Source organism: Zalophus californianus, chromosome 11 (genome assembly GCF_009762305.2).
Source record: "Zalophus californianus isolate mZalCal1 chromosome 11, mZalCal1.pri.v2, whole genome shotgun sequence".
In the NCBI taxonomy this organism is placed as follows: Eukaryota; Metazoa; Chordata; class Mammalia; order Carnivora; family Otariidae; genus Zalophus; species Zalophus californianus.
Genome location: NC_045605.1, coordinates 104,580,627 through 104,600,832, shown reverse-complemented (window position 1 = coordinate 104,600,832; position 20,206 = coordinate 104,580,627). Strand labels below are relative to the sequence as shown.

Below are 20,206 nucleotides of genomic sequence, written 5' to 3'. Positions count from 1 at the left end.
GGCTGGCAGGAGGCGCGCGGGGGGGGGGGGGGGGGGGGGAGTTGTACTAGACCCTGGGCAGAAAGACTGATGGCCCACACTCAGGGATTTGGGGGGGGGGGGAAGGGAAAGGCGATGTGGATGCATTGATATTGACATTTGAGGGACCTTTAGGATAGAGGCAAAGGCAATGATCGGGAGTCTACTGGCCTCGCTCTGGCACCTACTAGCTGAGCGACCTTAAACAGATTACTGAACCTCTCAGTACCTCAGTTTCCTTATCTGTGAAATGGGTATAATAACTCTACCTACTTCGTTGGGTTATTTACAAAAATTAAATTGGTTAAAACATGTAAAACATTGAGGAGCGCCTGGGTGACTCAGTCGGTTAAGGGTCAGCCTTCGGCTCAGGTCATGATCTCAGGGTCCTGGGATTGAGCCCTACATAAGGGCTTCCTGCTCAGCGGGGAGCCTGCTTCTCCCTCTGCCTCTGCCTCTCCCCCCTGCTCATGCACTCTCTCGCTCTTTTTTTTTTAAAGATTTTTATTTATTTATTGAGAGAGAGAGAATGGTAGAGAGAGAGCATGAGATGGAGGAAGGTCAGAGGGAGGAGCAGACTCCCTGCTGAGCAGGGAGCCTGATGCGGGACTCGATCCCAGGACCCCAGGATCATGACCTGAGCCGAAGGCAGTCGCTTAACCAACTGAGCCACCCAGGCACCCCACTCTCTCGCTCTTGCTCTCTCTCCCAAATAAATAAATAAAATCTTAAAAAAAAAAACAACATATAGGAGTGCCTGGGTGGCTCAGTAGTTAAGCATCTGCCTTCTGCTCAGGTCATGATCCCAGGGTCTGGGGAACGAGCCCCACATCGGGCTCCCTGCTCCGCGGGAAGCTTGTTTCTCCCTTTCCCACCCACCCCCCGCTTGTGTTCCCTCTTTCCCTATCTCTCTCTGTCTGTCAAATAAATAAATAAAATCTAAAAAAAATAAATAAATAAAAATTAAAAATAATTTTAAAAACATGTAAAATATTGAGAACAAAGCTATGTGTTTGTTAAATAAATGGGGCAGCAGAATGAAGAGCTGGGAGAGACCCTGGCTTAGCAAATTCCCTGGATACCCCTCCTTCTTATAAATGGCCCAGAAAAGTTCTCAACTAGTGAGAAGCTGGGGCCAAGATCTACAAACTGTGAGGGAGTCCAGAGGGCCCACTAAACTAACCTAACCTCTCTGGGCCTCAGTTTTCTATCTGTAAAATGGAAATCATCACAGCACCTACACCATGGGGATGTTATGAGGTTTACATGAGACAAGTACACGTAAAGCGCTCATGAATGCGTTAGCCAGGGATAAGTGCTGCAGTGAAGGGAACTTCTGAGAGTTGGATCTGCACCATCCCTTACCCACCCCTGCCAACGAGGGGCCTGCGCTGTAGGGCAAGAAAGAGGCCTTTGTGCTCTTATTCCTCTCCTTGCGCGGGCACAACCCCGCGCCGCCGGGCCTCTCGCCCCGCCCCTCCCGGGCCGGGAGCCCGGCCGCTAGAGGGCGCGGCAGAGGTGCAGAGGGCGGTGTGTACCTCCCGAGCGCGCTGGGCAGAGGGCACCGAGGCGGGGGCTCCAGGGTCACCAGGCCGCAGGCCGGGAGCGTGGGCAGCCCCCTGCCCACCGACGTACTTGCTGCGCCCGTGCCCGGGGCGAGGGTCTCGCGGAGAGGTGGGCAAGAGAGAGCGCGGGCTAGGGCTCCACTCGCCCTCCTCCCACTCCTCGCCACCGTGGGCTTCGAGTTTGGTCTCCGTCTGGGTGGAGACTCGAGGACAAGGCGTACACGCTCACGGGGGTCGGGGGGAGGGTGCTACGAGGCAAGGAAGCCAACTTAGCCCGGCCGGGGATAGGCGACCCCGAAATCGGTCCTGCCTCACCCGGGTCACTCGCTGGGCGCGTGGACTCAGCTACGGAGGGCTGAGAGAAGCCTTGGGGATCCGGCCCGAAGCGCCCGCCCAAAGCTCTGCACCACTTCTCTCCAAACGTCTCACATCTGGTCAAGTCCAGGGCCAGGGCGCATATACCAGGTGGCTGAAAACTTGGGGACCCGGTGTCCACTGACCAGGCGAAGCAAAATTGACGCTGTTAATCAGATTTCTCAAGCCGTTTTTGACCATAGAGATTTGAGTGGGAAGCACGGGCCTCCATAGCGCTAGGGAAAGCGCCCCTTCCCTCCGTCTGGGCCCCAAGTCCACCTTGCGTCCAACTCCTAGGCGGCAGCAAGTGACCTGGACTCCGAGGTCCTGTCCACATAGGCGGGACAGAGAGCGCTTAGGGACGCCCAACGGGACCGCTGCTTCTCCCCGGAAACCCCCTGCCGAGATTCACAGACTCGTCCAAGATGCGTCACCTCTGTTCCCAGCATTCAAGCCTCTGCGCGACCCCTGTCGCTCCAGCCGCCAGAAGGACCAGGGGGCGTTCTGCCCAGGTCCAGGCCGTGCAAGGAACCAGGGTCTGGGCCGCCCGAAACCCATCCATTCTCCGGAAGCCGACCTAGAGTCTTCGGGGCAGGCCCTGCCCCGAAGGTACCTGCACAGAGCCCCGTCCCGGAGGTGAAGCGCCCGGTACGTGGAGGGAGATTGTTTCTCAGAGGCCTTAACTGCGGAAGGGGATCGGAAAACCTAGATTTCCTGTCCCAAGATAATGCTTTTTGTTGTGGCCACTTTCTCCCTGGCCCCGATTGTCAGGGACTCTGGGGGCCCGTTACTAGCCATGATTTATCTTCGGCCCCGCCCTGGATATTAGTTTCTTCTTTTATCTGGGAATTAGTCTCTCCCAGAGTCCCCGCCGTTGGGGAGGGGAGGGAAGGGGTGTAAAGAGGCTGAGGGCCTAAAGCAGCGGTGGGGGTGGGCAAGGAGGGATGCCGGCAGGACGACCAGCTGCCTTCCCCCCCATCCACCCCCCAACCCCCAATCCCCGGCTCAGAATCGAGGTCATCTCCCACAGCGGGTGAGACCTCCAACCCACGCCCATTCCTCAGGGCACTGAGGCCCAACCAGTCCGACTTCATAGGTCCCGTGGGAACGAAAAGGATCGCCCACTCAGGGCTCTTCCCAGGACAGAGAAAGAAGCAACACTGACAAGTGGCAAATGTACCTGGGTGTGAGCTTCTGACGTGGGTCCAAGCCGAGGGGGAGGGTTTAAACGAAGGGGCTACCAGCTCAGAGCACCAGCACACTCCCTGAGCACGCTCACTTCCTGTCCCCACCCCTTGGCAGCCCTCAGCCAGGAGCCCCTGCCTTTAAAACATGCGGTCGCACAACAGGTCTCTGTCATTCCTGGAGCTGCAGCCGGCGCACTCCCACCCCGACCCCAGCCCCAGGATGGCCCCAGACACGCTGACCACCTGCCGCGGAGCCCTGGGCTTGCGTGCCGCTTGAAAACCTACTCATCTGTAAAATGGGAATAATAATAGAAACTCCCTCGGGGAGCTGTTGTGAGAAACAAACCAGTTAATAAATGTAGAGCGTTTAGCAGCTCCGGGCACGTAGTAAGTGCTCAATACGGTTATAAATAACGACGATAATGGCTTTCACCGGTAGCGAACGACAGTGCCACGTTTAACCTGCAACTCAAGGTCAAACTGCCCTATCGGGGAGGTATCTCTAACCCCACGACGGCGATAAAGAAACAGACCGAGGGAGGGGCACTAACTTGCTCAGAGCGGTTCAGCTGGGAAGAGGCAGAGTTGGATTCGCACCCAGGGCCGCTTCTCTCCTCCTCCCCGTGAGGAGGCTGAGAGAGGGGCCCGGCCCCGCCCGGACAGCCCCGCGTTCCCTCGGTGGCCCGGAGGAGTGACTCTTCAACCGAAGGACCAAAAATAGCACCCCGCAGGAGCCAAGACCCAGGTGTCCTGCGCCAGCGGGCGACCCAACCGGCCAGAGAGAAGTGAGAAGTGGCTGAGGTCAAGCCGGCGGCTCCCGGGCGGCTGGGGAGGTCGAGCGGGGGTGGGGCTGGACCCCCACGTGCGCCGCCTGCCGCTGCTTAGCCAAGCCCTTTGTCGCGAGCAGCAGCGTTCGTGCCTCACTCGGCGGCTTAAAATAAAGACAATGTTCCCAGCCTCCCTGCGGCTAAATCCGGCGCGGGTGCGGGGGCGGTGAGAGAGCCGGGTGGGAGAGCTTCTCCTGGCCCTCCCTCCCTGCCTGCCTCAGTTTCCCCCATCTGGTAAGGGGAGCTAGCCAAGTCCGGGCGGAGAAGAGTCATACGGGCCGGGGGGACGGGGTGGGGGGGCATGATCCCCCTGCCTCCGCGGCTTGGCGGACTTAAGGAGGAAACCGCCTGGGACGGAGAGGGGCACTCAAGAAGAGGCAAGGGAAAGCTGGACACCCTCCCCTCCCGCCTACAAAATAAGTGTTTTTATTTCTAAAGGGACGTGTGCAGAGGCGGTGGGAGAAGAGAAAAGGGAGACCAAGGAGATTGGGGGGAGGGGGCAAGGAGAGAGCCTGATTCAGACTCGGAAATGGATGTTGAGCGTGGAGGCCTAACACCCCCACACTCAGCCACGTGTACGCGCACAAGTACACGCAGCCCCACCGCGCGCACCAGCCGCAGCCGCAACTCGAGGACCGCCCAGCAGGGGGCGGCCCGAGTCTGAGCCCACGGACAGGGACTGGTGGCGTTCTGACCCCACCCCTGACCCGCTGGTCGGACCCGGAGTGGGAGGGGGCTGCTCAGATTCCTCTCCAAGCTGCAGTGTCTCCTCGACTTCAGAAGGGAGGTGGCCTGGATGCTTGCTGTACCCTCAGCTGGTTTGAGAAGCAGAGATCCCCCACATGTACCTGCCATGTGTGCCCACCACTGGCATCCCATGGCTGCTGGCCAAGCCCCAGGGACACCAATTTCTGTTGCCACCTGGCTCCAATGTCAACTGGGCTCCAGCCTGAGGAAGCCCTGGGTTACCCTCAGGCGATTGAGAGGGGGTGCTTGGTGGGGAAATGGGCAGGGGGAAAGTGGTGGGGCAGGTCCCGACCCCCTGCCTTAGAGCCAAGGGACCTGAGTCCAAACACTTGCGCCTCACGTATTAATCACGCCTCTGCTCTTCAGTTTTCTCATCTGCATAATGGGACTAATAGATGATCGCTGTCCTTCCTATCTTCCACCCCAGAGCTTCAGCACGGCCCAGTGGGGCAGAGGACACAGCAGCCCAGCAGCCAGCTCCCAACTCCCCTCCCTGGTCAGCTCCCCGGGAGGTCTCTAGGGCCAGTGAGGGTGGTGCGGAACCCCGGTCTCTATGGCAAAGGGCCCCCAGGGGTTCTATCTCTGAGGAAACTCAACACAGAAATCCAAAAGGGGGGAGGGAGGGTACTGACCAAGCAGTCGGGCTAAGGGAGGTGGGGAGGAAGGGCAAGGTTGTCACTTCCCAGGTACACACCTGTGAGCCCCGAGTGGGAGTCAGGGGAGACAGAGTTTGACAAGCTGGGAGGAGAGCTGTCTGTCTGCCTGTCTGTCTGTCTTCCAAGTGGAAGCTGGGGGTGGAGCAGGCAGGGAGGTAGATAGAGGCTGCCTCACTTGTCAGAATTAGCAAGTTCCACAGTTGGGCAACACTCAGACACACACCGAATACAGATACACGTGTACACACACGTCCTGGTTCCAGACCAACAGGGTGACACCTGCATTTACACAGGTTGCATGGTATTTGGGGACATTCACGTGGGGGGGGGGCACTCAGCAGCACGTGTAGTGGGCACACGCCCCCTCCACTCCTCCCTTCCAACCAGACCCCCATATAGCCTCACACCCGGGCTCTGCAGCATGGACGGACGCAAGAGCACGCAGCCCAGCACGCGGGCACGTCTGCCCAGCCCCTGGGGCGGGTGCGCCAGCCCTCTGGGTCTGTTCCAAGTTGGAGACTCTCACGTGAGGCCCAATGTGTCATTTCCAAACAGAAGGAATCTAGCTCCTTCGCAGCAGGGAGGAAGAGCCGGGTGTGGGGCTGGGTGGGTGGGTGGGTGGGTGGGTGCGTGGGCGTGTGCAGGGGGCAGGGCGTGTATGAGGGAAACAGGCATGTGAACGCCAGGGTGCGTGTGTTGGGGCATGGTGCACACAGACTGGGGGCTCTAAGGTTGGGTGGGGGAAGGAGCCCCGGGAAACAGTGTGCCTTTGTGAGGGTGTGTGCGTGTGTGTGTGTGTGTGTGTGTGTGCCGCTGAGTCTGTGTGCAGTGGGTGTGGGTGTTTGTCTCCCTGTATCCGCCTTCTCTCCCGTTCCGGACTTTTAGCCTTCCTGGGCTCGCTCGCCATGTCCTACCTCCTCCCTCTCGGGGCTCGAATTAGGTGCCCTAGTGGAGGAGGGGGGCACGCTCCAGGACCTAGTCCGACCCCAGCCGCTGCCTGAGGCTTCCCTCCAGCTCCCCCTCCCTTCCTTTTCTCCCTTTCCTCCCTCCCTCTCTTTCCTCTCCTCCCTCCCCCCCCCAGGCTGGCGTGCCAGGGGGTGGGACATGCCAATCAGTGGTTGTGCCTCTCCGGCTGCCAGCACAGGGCGCAGCTCCCCCCGGGAGCCAGGTGTTTGGGTCCCTGGAGACGGCGCCGGCCCCCGGGGAGGCAGTGGGGCCGAGGACCCTACAGACCCTTCTCCAGTCCCATGGTGAGTACATTTGGGAGGGCTTGGGAGGGGCTCCATCAAGGTGGGGGCGGGAAAAGCAGGGTCCTGGGAGCAAAGCAGAGACCAGGACTAGCAGGAAATGGGGATGAGCGCCAGAGAGAGGAGGGGGCCAAGGAGGGGTCTGGAGGCCAGGGGGGCTCTGTAGCATTGGACAATGGCTGCTCCAAACACCCAGGCTCACGGCTTTGAGCAGAAACACCTGATGTTTTTCTGGGGTTCAGCTGGCAGAGGAGATGGAGACCCCCCTCAGGAAACTGGACCTGGAGCCCAGAGGGATTAAGCCGCCACGTAGCAGGCAGAGGACCCAGAATCCCAGGGACAGAGTGGAAAGGGCAGGGGGCCAGAGGGCAGCCTTGGCCACCAGCATCCCGTGGGAGGTTGCCCCCCCGACATTGGGGTGCCAGTCCCAGAACCTCCTCCTCTTCTCCCTCAGGGAACCCTGACTCCCACCAACCCCATCCACCTTCAGCCCCCCCAAGATGGACTGAACCAGGTTGCTGGCCAGACGGACAAGCTGGATGCCAAGGTGGGTGTTAGGCCAGAAGCCAGCAGGAGACCAGATCAAGAGCCCCAGGGCTCTCCGGGAACAAATGGGCACATGGGAGGCCACACCAGCCAGGGAACGTGGCCCTGATGTGTGCAAGGGCCCAGAGGGCCCTCCCTGTGTCCACAGTGTCTTGGGCTCCCACAGAGCAAGTCTCAGTCCTGTGTCCTGGTAATGCATGGGTACTAATGGGCACCCACCCAGGTACCCATCCCAGTACCCCCTAGACTCCACAATGTAGGTAGGGTTGGGCTGGAGGCCACCAGCTCTGATTCCTGCAGACTGGCCAGCTGGGAAGGGGGTGGGGTGGTCAGCTCTCATTGGGTCATTCAGACATTCAGTGCTGTTTAAGGGTTATCGGTGCTAGCGAAAGGGGTTCACTGCTTGCCACAGAACATACCTACACAGCTCCACCCAGGCTGGCCCAACCACCACCACCCACCCCACCCCCCCGCAAGTGGCCGGAAGGAGTCAGATTGTCTCCTACAGCTGGACAGTCTCCTATCCCCGGGTAATCAGCTGCTCACTGAGCTGTCAGATAAGAGTTAGTTCTCTGCCCCCTGACCTCAGCCACTGGGCAAGCCATGATCGCTCCCGTGATACAGAAGGCAGGGGAGGGGATGGCGAAACGGGGCTGCGGAAGATATGACTCTTGTCTCCCAGGCTGAGGCCTGGAGGTCCGAGAACTGATCCCCAAGTGCAAAGAGGAGTCCAGAGTGCCAAGAAGAGGTTAGGCTGAGGTCACATCAGCCCTAAAAAGGAACCTCCCCATTGACCAGATGCAGAGACGGAGGCTGAGAAAGGTGAAGGGATGTGCTCGTGGTCCCAGAAGGGACATGGAGGGGTCCTCCTGGGCTGCGACCCCATTCCCCTCGGCCTCAGGGCAGCATTGCACTCCCACCTCCTTGAGCAAGATGTCGGGGTGGGGGAGCAGCAGGGAGCTTGGGCTCTGGAGGGGAGGGGAGGGCGGGCGGGGAGAGGTGGGTGAATATTTCGCTGGGTTTCTGCTCCACTGTGATGCCATGGTGATGCCTAGAAGGATGGGGGAGGGAGGGAGGGAGGGAGAAGAAAGGAAATGGGGAGGAGAACTCAAGGATGGAAGAACAGGGGGCAAGTGGAGAGGTGGATGAGGGGCGGAGCCCTGCTGATACTACCTGGCCGTGTGAGGTCTAGGGCCCAGCCTGCTGACCACCTGGCTCTGGCATGGTTCGGCTGAACTCAGGCAAGTCCATCAGCCAGGAGTGCATTTGGCAGTGGTTCTACGGCTGACGCTCCTCTTCCGGCTCGGCAGCACATTTATGAGCATTTAACTGAAGGCTGCTGCTCTCCCCAGGGCCAGTTGGCTCTCCCCGTCGTGACTTTGGGGCCTGAAAATATGGATAAATTGCATGTGTTTACCCCTCATTCCCAAGGCCAGGCCTCGGAGGTAGGAGTTTTGTGCACCTTTAATGGGTCAAGAGCTACTTTTAGAGAAAAGTTAACCCAGGGGGAGAGAGCCACCTCTGACAGGCTGGCTTCTGGATTAAGGCTCCAGCAGAAGGGACCAGACAGAAGACCGGGCCAGAGGAGCACCCTCCTCTCTGCACATGTGAAGTCCTGGAAGCCCAGCCCCACAGGCCCTACCTCGTATCTCCCTCTCCCCAGTATTTCTCCTTCTTTCCAGTCGGGGCTCTGCCAGCTTCCAGGCCCAGAATCACAAGATGGCTTCGCTCCTCCCTCCTGAATCTCTTCCCCTGCACCTCCTCATTCTCTGTCTCCCCTTCTCCACATCTTGGCCAGTGGTAAGATTCAGGAAGCCCAAGTGTTTAGGAATCCCTCTCCCCAGCAATCGCTCCTAGCCTCCCCCTTCCTCTGGCCGGCCAGATCCCCAGCCCCTGGGGATTGGTCCAAGGCTCTGGCGGTCAACAGTCTGGATTGCTGTTCTAGAGGCTCTGACCTCATCCCTTAACTCTTTAAGCCCAGGCTGACTTTTTCCTCCCCCAGCACTGACAGGCCCCATCCCACACCAGTGCCTGTCCTATCACCTCATTCAGCTTCCCTGCAGCAGGTGAGTCAGGGCCTCCTTGGTCCATTGAACAGGTGAGGATGCCCTTGGCCATTTTTCTCCTGTGCTCTCAAGTCAGACAGGGCCTCACCCAGGAGACAGGGACCTGGCAAGTGAGGGGATGCAAGACCTGGAAGGAGTCGGGGGTGGGGGGTGGGCACATGCTCCGGAGCCTGACCCCTGTGGATTCATCCTCATGCCCCTGAGCCTGAAGTCAAACAGGAGGACCCCATGTACATATTCACGTATTTCTTCCACAAATATTTATTGAGCAACTACGTGTGCCAAGCACTGGGATAAAAGCAGTGAATGAGGCAGACACAGCCCCTACCCTGCTTCTCAGAGAGATGCAGCTAGACCTTCCCCTTCCACAGTGCCGTCATCATACATCACACAGATCGACAACAGACCCTGTCTCACACACACACACACACACACACACACACACACACACACACACACGCCAGATTCTAAAGGAAGGACTGATTCTTCACTGACTCAAACCGCAAACTAAGGGTTGGCCAAGTCAGTCAAGGTGGGCGAGGAGCCTGTGGGGCCCACCATTCCCACAAGAGGAATTTAGAGTAGACAGGGGTCCAAGAGGTCTAAATCCTGGCTTGCATTAAGGATTTAAGGTCCTTAAGGTCTCAAAACCTCAGTTGCCCCTTTTGCAGATTGAGGATAATAAAACCTGCTTCACAAGAAGTTGTAACAGGTCAATTAAATCATGAATAGAATGCTTAGAGCTGCGTCTGGTATATGGTAAGCAGTCAGTAAATGCCAGTTGCTATGATAATTTTAATAATATTACTAAAATCTCCCAACAACCTTCATCAGGAGGCCACAGTCCTGAGCAGAAAAGCACCTCCCTGCTTCCTTGCCTCCTTCCAGTATCCCAGACATGACGCCCTCAGAGGATGCATCCCACCCCATCTCCACAAAGCTACAGACTCACCCCCACCATTTCTTATTCTCACTCAGCAATGCACATACCCTCACACACAATCATCCTACAGGATTACCAGGTTGGGACAGTGACTTGCCCAAGGTCACACAGCAGGGACCAGCGCAGGCCTCCAGGAACATTCTCCTGAGCAAATCACCATCTGAAAGAGGTTTGGGGGAAGACCCCTCCTTCCGATTGAGGAGGAAAGGCAGAGTTATTGACAGCTCTGTTCTTGGACTGCATCCCAGGAGCTCAGACAATCCAGGGAGTGGCAAGAACCGGGGACCAGTTCCCCAGAACCACTACCTTTCTCTTTCCTGCCGGTTGTCCCAGATGGGAGCCCTTAGCCTCTACAGCTCCTAGGTGGGGTATAGAGGAGTCTGCCACGTGGAAAGAACACAGGCCTTGGAGCCCGCAGACCCGGGGCAGAATCCCAGCCCCACCACTTCCCGTGAGACCATCAGCAAGTTGAACTTCAGTTCAACAGTCTTCATCTGTGAAATAGAGAAAGAACCCCCATTGGGGTGCCCTATGGATTAAAGGAAATGATATCATACATCAAGAGTCTGGCATGCAGGAGGTGATTAATTATGGTGGCTATCGGTGTGGCTATTAAAATGAGTGAGTGGGAGGGATTTCTAGCCATTAAGACTGCCAGCCTCCTCACCTCCAAGGATCAGTTCTCACAGGCCCTCCCATTCTGAAAGCCTTTTTAAAACTCATCAAAGCTGGGGCACCTGGGTGGCTCAGGCGGTTGGTTAAGCATCTGTATTTGGCTCAGGTCATGATCTTGGGGTCCTGGGATCGAGCCCCACATCAGGCTCCCTGCTCCGTGGGGAGCTTGCTTCTCCCTCTCGCTCTGCTCCTCCCCCCACTTGTTCTCTCTCTCTCTCAAATAAATAAATTATCTTTAAATATATATATATATAATTATAATAATAAATAAAAACACATTTTTAAAAAGAAAAGAAAGAGAAGGGCGCCTGGGTGGCTCAGTTGGTTAAGTGACTGCCTTTCGCTCAGGTCATGATCCCGGGGTCCTGGGATCGAGCCCCGCATCGGGCTCCCTGCTCAGCGGGAAGCCTGCTTCTCCCTCTCCCACTCCCCCTGCTTGTGTTCCCTCTCTCGCTCTCTCTCTCTCTCTCTCTCTGTCAATTAAATAAATAAAATCTTTAAAAAAAAAAAAAGAAAGAAAGAAAGAAAAATGAGGAATCTGGGACCCAGAGAGGGGCTGTGCTGGGGTCTGGACAGCAAGAGGGGGCCGGGCTATGGATGGGACAGAGGAGCCAGAAATAAGTCCAGAGAGGCTTTTTGGATGCCGTGAGCCCCATCAGCTGGCAGATACAGGGTGCCCAGGGAAGGACAAGTTAAATGATTGCTGATGATCACACCGCTAGAAAGAGACAGTTTTGAGGGAGGACACACAAAAAACTCACTAATCAAGATAAGTAATATTGTAATGTAACATTTTAAAAAATCAACTAGCCAAAAAAAAAAAAAAAAAATCAAACAGCAAACTAGACAGCCCACAGGCGGGCCGTCTGTTTTTGTAAATAAAGTTTCATTGGAACCAGGGCCAGGATCAGGGTGAGTCATGGGTGATAGGATTGTTTGTGCAAGTGCAGAGTTGGACCCTGCCTTTGTTTAAAATTTTGTTCATGACGGATGGTTGTGCATCAATTTCCTTTTTTATTGTTATGTTAATCACCATATATTACATCATTAGTTTTTGATGTAGTGTTCCATGATTCATTGTTTGTGCATAACACCCTGCGCTCCACGCAGAACGTGCCCTCTTTAATACCCATCATCAGGCTAACCCATCCCCCCACCCCCTCCCCTTTTTTTTCTTTAAGTAATCTCTGCACCTAACGTGGGGCTCGAACTCATGACCCCAAGATCAAGAGTCACGTGTCCTTCGACTGAGCCAGCCAGGCGCCCCATCAATTTCCACTTTTTAAATATTACATTAAAACACCCATTTTCTTGAACCCTGAGTTTGGGGGCACCTCCAATTTTACACCCAAGGCAAAACTGCCTCCCTCACCCCCCAACCCCCTTGCCCAGGCCTAGTCTGGCTGTGGTGTGGGACCAGATCCCACAGTGGAGACCTTGGCCCAGCGTTGATGGCTGCACCACAGCCAGGCGGACAGGACGCCCCAGCAGCTGCCGAGGGTGCGGCCTCTGAGGTCAGCAAGCTCATCTTGTCTGTCTCTGACTCAGTCTTTTCCCATCTTGGCCCAGGGAATCACTGGGGGCTACAGAGCTGCCCCAAAGCACCAGAGGTTGAGGGGTTGGGAAAGGGAGCCAGCACCCGAGCGAGGAGCCGGGAGACTTTGGGGGTACACCATGCCTTCTTCCCCGCCTTTTCTCTGGGCCTCAGTTGCTCTGTCTGTGCAATGGGCACCAAACAGCACTGAGCTCAGATCAGAGGGACGGGAGTTGTGCAGGGCAACCCTGTCACGGGTGGCGGCACCCACCCGTGTCTCCCCAGGGAAAGCCCCAGCGGGCCCAGTCCGATGCCAGCCTCCAGCCCAGCACCTGACTTTGGCTATGGGAAGAGAATGCAACAAAACTCAGTAAGCAAGACAAATAATATTATAGCATGATATTTTTAAAATTCAAATTGGCAGGGTGCTGGGCTGGCTTAGTCAGAAGAGCACGCAACTCTTGATCTCGGGGTCATGAGTTCAAGCCCCACGTTGGGTGTAGAGATTACTAAAAAAATAAATAAAAATAAACAAATAACAATTAAAGAAATAAAATTCAAGTTGGCCAACTATGGCCTCCAGGCCAGCCATCAGTTTTTATAAATAAAGTTTCATTGGAATAAACTGCTTGTGCTCAGATCTTGGGTCCTACCTTACCTGGGTGATCTTGTGCCAATTCTCTTGCTCTTCTCAACCTCAGTTTTTCACCTGTGAAATGGAGAGAAGAGCGAATGGGTTTCCCTGTTAAGATTAAATGCAATAGGTGCGCATGAGCACTTTGAGCAGCGACTGTCACTCAGGGAGCCCTGAATAACAATGATCATTATCATTAGTAGTTGCTATTGTCATAGTGTTCGAAATTTCTTTTAAGTATTTATTTAAGTAATCTCTACACCCAACGTGGCACCTGAACCCATGACCCCAAGATCAAGAGTCACATGCTCCACCAACTGAGCGAGCCAGGTGCCCCAAGAAATTTTTAATCAAAGGAGCAGACACTTGGGGCACCTGCGTGGCTCGGTCAGTTAAGCGTCCGACTCTTGATTTCAGCTCAGGTCATGATCTCAGGGTCCTGGGATCAAGCCCTGCATTGGGCTCTGCCCTCAGCAGGGGGTCTGCTTGGGATTCTCTCTCTCTCCCTCTCCCTCTGCCCCTTCTCCCCCTCCTCCCCTCTCCTTCTCTGTCTCAAATAAATAAATCTTAAAAAAAAAAAAAAAGAGGGACGCCTGGGTGGCTCAGTCAGTTAAGCGTCTGCCTTCAGCTCAGGTCGTGATCCCAGGATATTGGGATCAAGTCCCACATCAGGCTCCCTGCTCAGCAGGGAGTCTGCTTCTCCCTCTGCCTACTGATCCCCCTGCTTGTGCTCTCTCTCTTGCTCTCTCTCTGGCAAATAAATAAATAAAATCTTAAAAAGAAAAAAGAAAAAGGAGCAGACCGTTGTAGGAGGGAGCCCTCACTGGTACACATGCTAAGAATCAACGGGAACCTAGTGCTCACCATGTGGTGCCAGGCCTGTCCCAGGCACTCTGTATCCATGGACCCATTTAGGCCTCACAACAATTCCTTGATTTATTCGCCAGGGACCAGTGTCATTCCCGTTTTTCAGCTGAGGAAACCAAGGCACATGGCAATTACGCCACCAGCAGGGACCACATAGCCAGTAAATGGTACAGCCTGGATTCAGATGGAGCCAGTCTGGCTCAGGCTATCCAGGTCCTTCCACCGCAATGTTCCCTGTCCCCCTGAGGAGCAAACCGCCCGAGACACACAGGCATGCGCTGACAGCCATGGTCCTTCACTGTCACACTCCAGACTGCCATCCTAAGAGTCCCTCTCACCCACCAACACCATGATGGGCAGAGACGACCTCAGCCACACACCCTCGGTCACACGCTGTCACAGGCACGCACCCCAAGGCCCCCTGTCATGCATCGACCTCCTCACAGGCACACAGCACACTAGTCTCTCTGTCAGAGACCGGGTCCTGAGGAACACCAGAGCCTGGTGGGCCCTTGCCCAATGTCTCTCCCTTGGAATTTTTCCAGTGATGCAGCCCCTGAAGCACATAGCAGCAGGTGGGAGGAGACCCCAACTCTTCCAGGGACAGATGGATGCCTGAGGCCCAGAAGAGGGGGGACCGGCTGAAAGGTACAACGGCAAAGCCGTGGCTGAGCAGTGGGGGTCTCCTGCCCAGCCCATAGGTAGCTAAGAGACCCGGCTTTTCCCTTTACCCACCTTGAGCACCTAGGGCTGGACTCCAGTTTGGAGAAAAATGTGGGGGAATCTTCCCTTTCCCCATGCTGCCTCCCACGCAGCTTGGACCCAGGAACAGGGTGGGGAGACAGAAGGGGGCCCTCACACCTCATCTGGGGCCAGACCCCCGCTGCCTGCTTTCACTCCAGAATTGTTTTTCTTTTTTAAGATTTTATTTATTTATTTGTCAGAGAGAGAAAGTGAGCACGAGTAGGGGGAGTGGCAGGCAGAGGGAGAAGCAGGTTCCCCACTGAGCAGGGAGCACAATGCTGGACTCCATCCCAGGACCCTGGGATCATGACCTGAGCTGAAGGCAGACGCTCAACTGACTGAGCCACCCAGGCATCAATCACGCCAGACTTTCTACCACCAGGCAAGCATTCAGGCCCAGAGCAACTTACCCTGCTGCCCTCCTAGAGGGTCTGATCCAGCTCCAAACACTGCCCACCTCCTCTCTGATTCTTTCTCTCTCTTTCTGTCTTTCTCTCTGTGTCACACTCAAACACACATACACATGCACCTGCACTCATGCATACCGCCACAGGGAAACAAGCAGACACACCAACATACACCTCCCCCTTATCTTCTCTAGAGCCCTCCCCAGGCCTTCCCATCTGTCCTTATTTGTTGGAAGAATTCCGCTCCACATGCTCCAAGTAAAAAGAGAGATGTGGGTTCTAATCATACCTCCTCTGTCGCCGGGTCTTGTGGCTGCTTGGAGCCACGGCTGCCTCGGGGAAATGGGGAGCATAAGAGACCTTTCTCCTAGAGATGTACGACAGTTAAATTAGATAATTCAATTAAGTGCTTAGTGCTGTGTCTGGCATGTAGTAACTACCTAGTAAATGAGGACTTTAATAAAATTGAGTGAAGTGCTTTGAAAATTTGGCAGTACTGTATACAAAGCGAGTCTCCCGACTCCTGCCACATGAGTTAAGCAAGACAAGAATTCGTAGCAATTTCCCAATGAGAAAATTGAGGCTCAGAGTCCAAATGGTGAAGCTGGAAGGAGGACTCCATCTCTGGATTCCAAACCCCCTCCTCCCCGGTTCTGCTGGCACATCCAGTCACGGCGGGGAGAGTGCCTTATAGATGACTGTGTGTGGCCACGGGTGAGAAGGGGTGGCGTCTGGCCTAAAGCCCTGAGAAGGCAGAGGCTGTGTCCCCAGCACTTTGCACCCCAAGCTATCAGAGACGACCAGCGGCCCAGCCAAAGCCCATGTCCTCTCTTTTCAGGTGATGACCCCCCCGTGAGGAAGCCCTGTAGTGCGACTAGAGGAAGGGGCTGCCCCTGCTGGCCCCCCCCAACCCCGCCACCATGAATACCTCGGCCCCACCCGCTGTCAGCCCCAACATCACCGTCCTGGCCCCAGGAAAGGGGCCCTGGCAAGTGGCCTTCATTGGGATCACCACAGGCCTCCTGTCCCTGGCCACGGTGACAGGCAACCTGCTGGTACTCATCTCCTTCAAGGTCAACACTGAGCTCAAGACAGTCAACAACTACTTCCTGCTCAGCCTGGCCTGTGCTGACCTCATCATCGGTACCTTCTCCATGAACCTCTACACCACGTATCTGCTCATGGGCCACTGGGCTCTGGGCACACTGGCCTGCGACCTCTGGCTGGCGCTGGACTACGTCGCGAGCAACGCCTCCGTCATGAACCTGCTGCTCATCAGTTTCGACCGCTACTTCTCCGTGACCCGGCCCCTGAGCTATCGAGCCAAGCGCACACCCCGCCGGGCGGCGCTGATGATCGGCCTGGCCTGGCTGGTCTCCTTCATCCTGTGGGCCCCGGCCATCCTTTTCTGGCAGTACCTGGTAGGGGAGCGGACGGTCCTGGCCGGCCAGTGCTACATCCAGTTCCTGTCCCAGCCCATCATCACCTTCGGCACGGCCATGGCCGCCTTCTACCTCCCCGTCACGGTCATGTGCACACTCTACTGGCGCATCTACCGGGAGACGGAGAACCGGGCCCGGGAGCTGGCGGCCCTGCAGGGCTCCGAGACACCCGGTAAGGGGGGTGGCAGCAGCAGCAGCTCCGAGCGGTCCCAGCGGGGGACTGAGGGCTCCCCAGAGACCCCTCCGGGCCGCTGCTGCCGCTGCTGCCGGGCACCCAGGCTGCTGCAGGCCTACAGCTGGAAGGAAGACGAAGAAGAGGACGAAGGCTCCATGGAGTCCCTCACGTCCTCGGAGGGTGAGGAGCCTGGCTCTGAGGTGGTGATCAAGATGCCCATGGTGGACCCCGAGGCGCAAGCCCCCGCCAAGCAGCCCCCCCGGAGCTCCCCCAACACGGTCAAGAGGCCAACCCGGAAAGGGCGTGAGCGAGCGGGCAAGGGCCAGAAGCCCCGAGGGAAGGATCAGCTGGCCAAGCGGAAGACCTTCTCGCTGGTCAAGGAGAAGAAGGCGGCGCGGACCCTGAGTGCCATTCTGCTGGCCTTCATCCTCACCTGGACACCATACAACATCATGGTGCTGGTGTCCACTTTCTGCAAGAACTGTGTCCCCGAGACCCTGTGGGAGCTGGGCTACTGGCTGTGCTACGTCAACAGCACCATCAACCCCATGTGCTACGCGCTCTGCAACAAAGCCTTCCGGGACACCTTCCGCCTGTTACTGCTTTGCCGCTGGGACAAGCGTCGCTGGCGCAAGATCCCCAAGCGCCCCGGCTCTGTGCACCGCACCCCCTCCCGCCAATGCTGATGGCCACTCACCTGCATCCCGCCGCCCCAGTCCCCGGGAGGGCCGGGTAGGACGCGGGCAGGGACTGTGACCTCAGGCCCAGGGCCCTGCTCTGTCCTCACCAGGCTTCGGGGGTGGGGGGAACCCCCTAGGTCACCTTCCTGGACAGCCAAACTTTGCTCTTCCCAGGCAGGGAACGAACCCAACCCGGGGAACTGGTTTTTCTGTTCCCTGCTGGGTGGGAATGGGCTCTTCACCAGGAAGAAGGCCCGGGGTGGAGGATTCAAGCTCTGGATCCCTTGTTTGCCTTCAGGCAGGAATCTGTGGGGAGCCAGCAGCAGGACCTGGCCAGGAGAAAGACGGTTCACGTTTCAGTCATCCCTGGCCCAGGGGCTGGCCCGGATCGCTTGGCTCCAAAGGAGCACCCCCTGACTGGGCATCCCCTCCCTCCGCAGGCACAGCCCCCCCCCGCCACTCCCGGGCTGTAGACACACTCTCCAGGGTTGTCCAGCCTCCCTACAAATGTCCCCAGAGTATCCCCAAGGCAGATGTCCAAGCATCAGCAGGACAATGCCACCAGAAGAGACCAGCTCAGCCAGTCACACACCAAGTCCCCAAGGCAGCAGCAGGACCAGGCGCCAGGCGTTCTGACTGTCCCACTATGTAGTTTCCCTGGGAATGAGGGGCAGGGGTGCCTGCTATCCGGCCCCACACCTATACCCTCTGCCCCAGAGAAGCCCTCAGTCCCTCCCTCCCTCCCTGGCTCACCGGCCACCACCTGGATAGATCTGCTCTGTGCAGGCCTAGCCAGACCTCCCGCATGCTGCCTGCCTCCAGCCTGCCCCACACAGGCCTGGCCCAGCCGACGGGTCCGCTCCTGTGAGCTCCCCGTCCAACCCATGCATGGCCTCCCAGCCGCCCTTATGTCCAGGCCCAGCCTGGCCCCAAATGTTCTTTCCTTCTATCCTCAGCAAGTGCTGAGTCTGTGAATAAAACCACATGACTAGCGGGGGCTCTGGGATCTTCTTTCCCTGTGTTGGATCCCAGGCCTGGTCTGAGGCCAGGGCAGAATGGGACGGGGTGGGGGCTCAAGTACTGTGGAACGTGGGCCACTTCCCCGGGGCTGGTCCCAGGAGGGGCAGCACTGAGTGGCTGGATCTCCTGAAACCTGTGGGCCCCAGCACTCCAGGGTCCCCGGCTCAGGTGAGTAGGGCTCTCATGGGCAGGAGGGAAGCCAGGTGAAATGAATTGCCCGTGCCCATAGCCCAGCATATTCTCTATCAGCTTTGTCATATGTGGCTGCTCTGGGGCCCTGTTAGACCCGGGGAGAGCAGAATTGCTCCACGCCTCCGTTTACAGATGGGGAGACTAAGGCCCAATGACCCAGGAGGACTATTCAGGGTTACCCTACAAAGCAACACCCAGGCTTCCAGGCAATTCACAACCTCCTGACCCCTGGACTGTGGAGAGGGGACACCTGGGGGCCAGGCCAAAGCACTCCATAAAGGGGACCCTCAGGCCAGGTTCTAAGGCATCTCATTGGTGAGGGGGCCCTAAAGCCTAAAGCAAAGAAATCTTAGCGAGGTTAGTCCCACAGCATAGAGTAGTGGTTCTCAAAGTGTGGTTTTCATGGGGGGTCCTCAAGACTACACTTAGATTCAATGATTCGCTGGAGAGACACACAGAACTCAGAAAAGCTGTTACGCTCACGGTTAAAATTTATTACAGTAAAAGGATATGAATTAAAATCAGCAAAGGAGGGGTGCCTGGGTGGCTCAGTTGGTTAAGCATCCAACTCTTGATTCCCACTCAGGTCATGATCTCAGGGTTGCTGGATCGAGCTCTGTGTCAGGCTCTACACTGGGCGTGAAGCCGCCTTAGGATTCTCTCTCTCTGTCACTCCCCTCTAGCCCCCGTGCTCTCTCTTCCCCTCTCTAGGAAAAAAAAAAAAAAATCAGCAAAGGCTAATGGCACATAGGGCAGAGTCCAGGAGAGACCAGGTGCAAGCTTCCAGTATCCTCTCCCAGTGGAGTCATGGGGACAGCACTTAATTCTTCCATGTGTGACAACATGCACAAAGAATTGCCAACCACAAAGCTGACCTGAGCCTTGGTGTCCAATGTTTCTACTGGAAATTGCTCACGTAAGCCTGGCTGACCCACTTGGCTGGCCTTAGCTACTCAGTCTCCAGCCCCTCCAGAGGCTAATCTGATACCACAAGGCCCACGGCCCCCAGGTAAGCAAAGACACTCTTATCAGGCAGGGTATTCCAAGGGCTTAGGGGTGATCTCCCAGGAGCCGGGCAAGGACCAAACCTTTCTCTGGAATGGGCCAGGTTTGGACCACCCAGACCTCCTGAGTTAATCCTTGAAGGCACCGCCGTCCTGACCAGGAGCATTTAGCATCACCCAGGAACTTGTTAGATCTCTAAGTTCTCAGGGTCACCCCAGATGTACTGAACCAGAAACTCTAGGGATCGAGCCCAGCCTGTGCTTCAACAAGGCCTCCAGGTGTGCTGATGCGGGCTAAAGTTTGAGAAACGCTGACCGAAGGAGTGAGGTCCTGGGGGGGGGGGGGGCTGAACTTTTACAGAGAGGGCATGGAAGGTCAGGACATAACAGTCAGGACTCCTGGAAGCCTTCGAAAGGGAAGCTTCCCACACTGTCAGCTCTAGGCTCTAGGAGCGCCTCTTCCTCACCGCTGCTCCCTCACAGCCCTGAGCCCCTTTAGGGTTCAATGCCCCGCCCTGTGGCAAAGGCACTAGAACAGAAGTCTTGGTGGCCGAGAGCCCGAGTCCGAGGAAGCCGAGCAGCGTTGGGATGAGCAGGAGCGCTGGAATCAGATTGGCCTGAGCTCCACCGGAGGCCGAGAGAGGGAGGTCAGGGCTGGTGTTTGCATCAGGAATGG

The 20,206-nt window shown here is 56.7% G+C and overlaps 1 protein-coding gene across 4 annotated transcripts; it reads left to right on the top strand.

The window, feature by feature from the left end:
• The first annotated feature begins 5,334 nt into the window (after positions 1–5,334).
• Positions 5,335–18,305, top strand: CHRM1 (cholinergic receptor muscarinic 1). Of its 4 annotated transcripts, XM_027577983.1 has the most exons (4): positions 5,335–5,384; positions 6,494–6,604; positions 7,056–7,148; positions 15,856–18,305. In XM_027577983.1, exon 4 carries the CDS (start codon positions 15,938–15,940, stop codon positions 17,318–17,320), a length of 1,383 nt encoding a protein of 460 aa, XP_027433784.1. In that variant the 5' UTR covers positions 5,335–5,384; positions 6,494–6,604; positions 7,056–7,148; positions 15,856–15,937; the 3' UTR covers positions 17,321–18,305. The 4 variants fall into 4 exon arrangements, with proteins under 4 accessions (XP_027433784.1, XP_027433786.1, XP_027433783.1 ...); XM_027577985.1 differs by lacking the exon at positions 5,335–5,384 and having other exon boundaries at positions 6,001–6,604; positions 16,091–18,305; XM_027577982.1 differs by lacking the exon at positions 5,335–5,384 and having other exon boundaries at positions 6,001–6,604.
• The last annotated feature ends 1,901 nt before the right edge of the window (positions 18,306–20,206 follow it).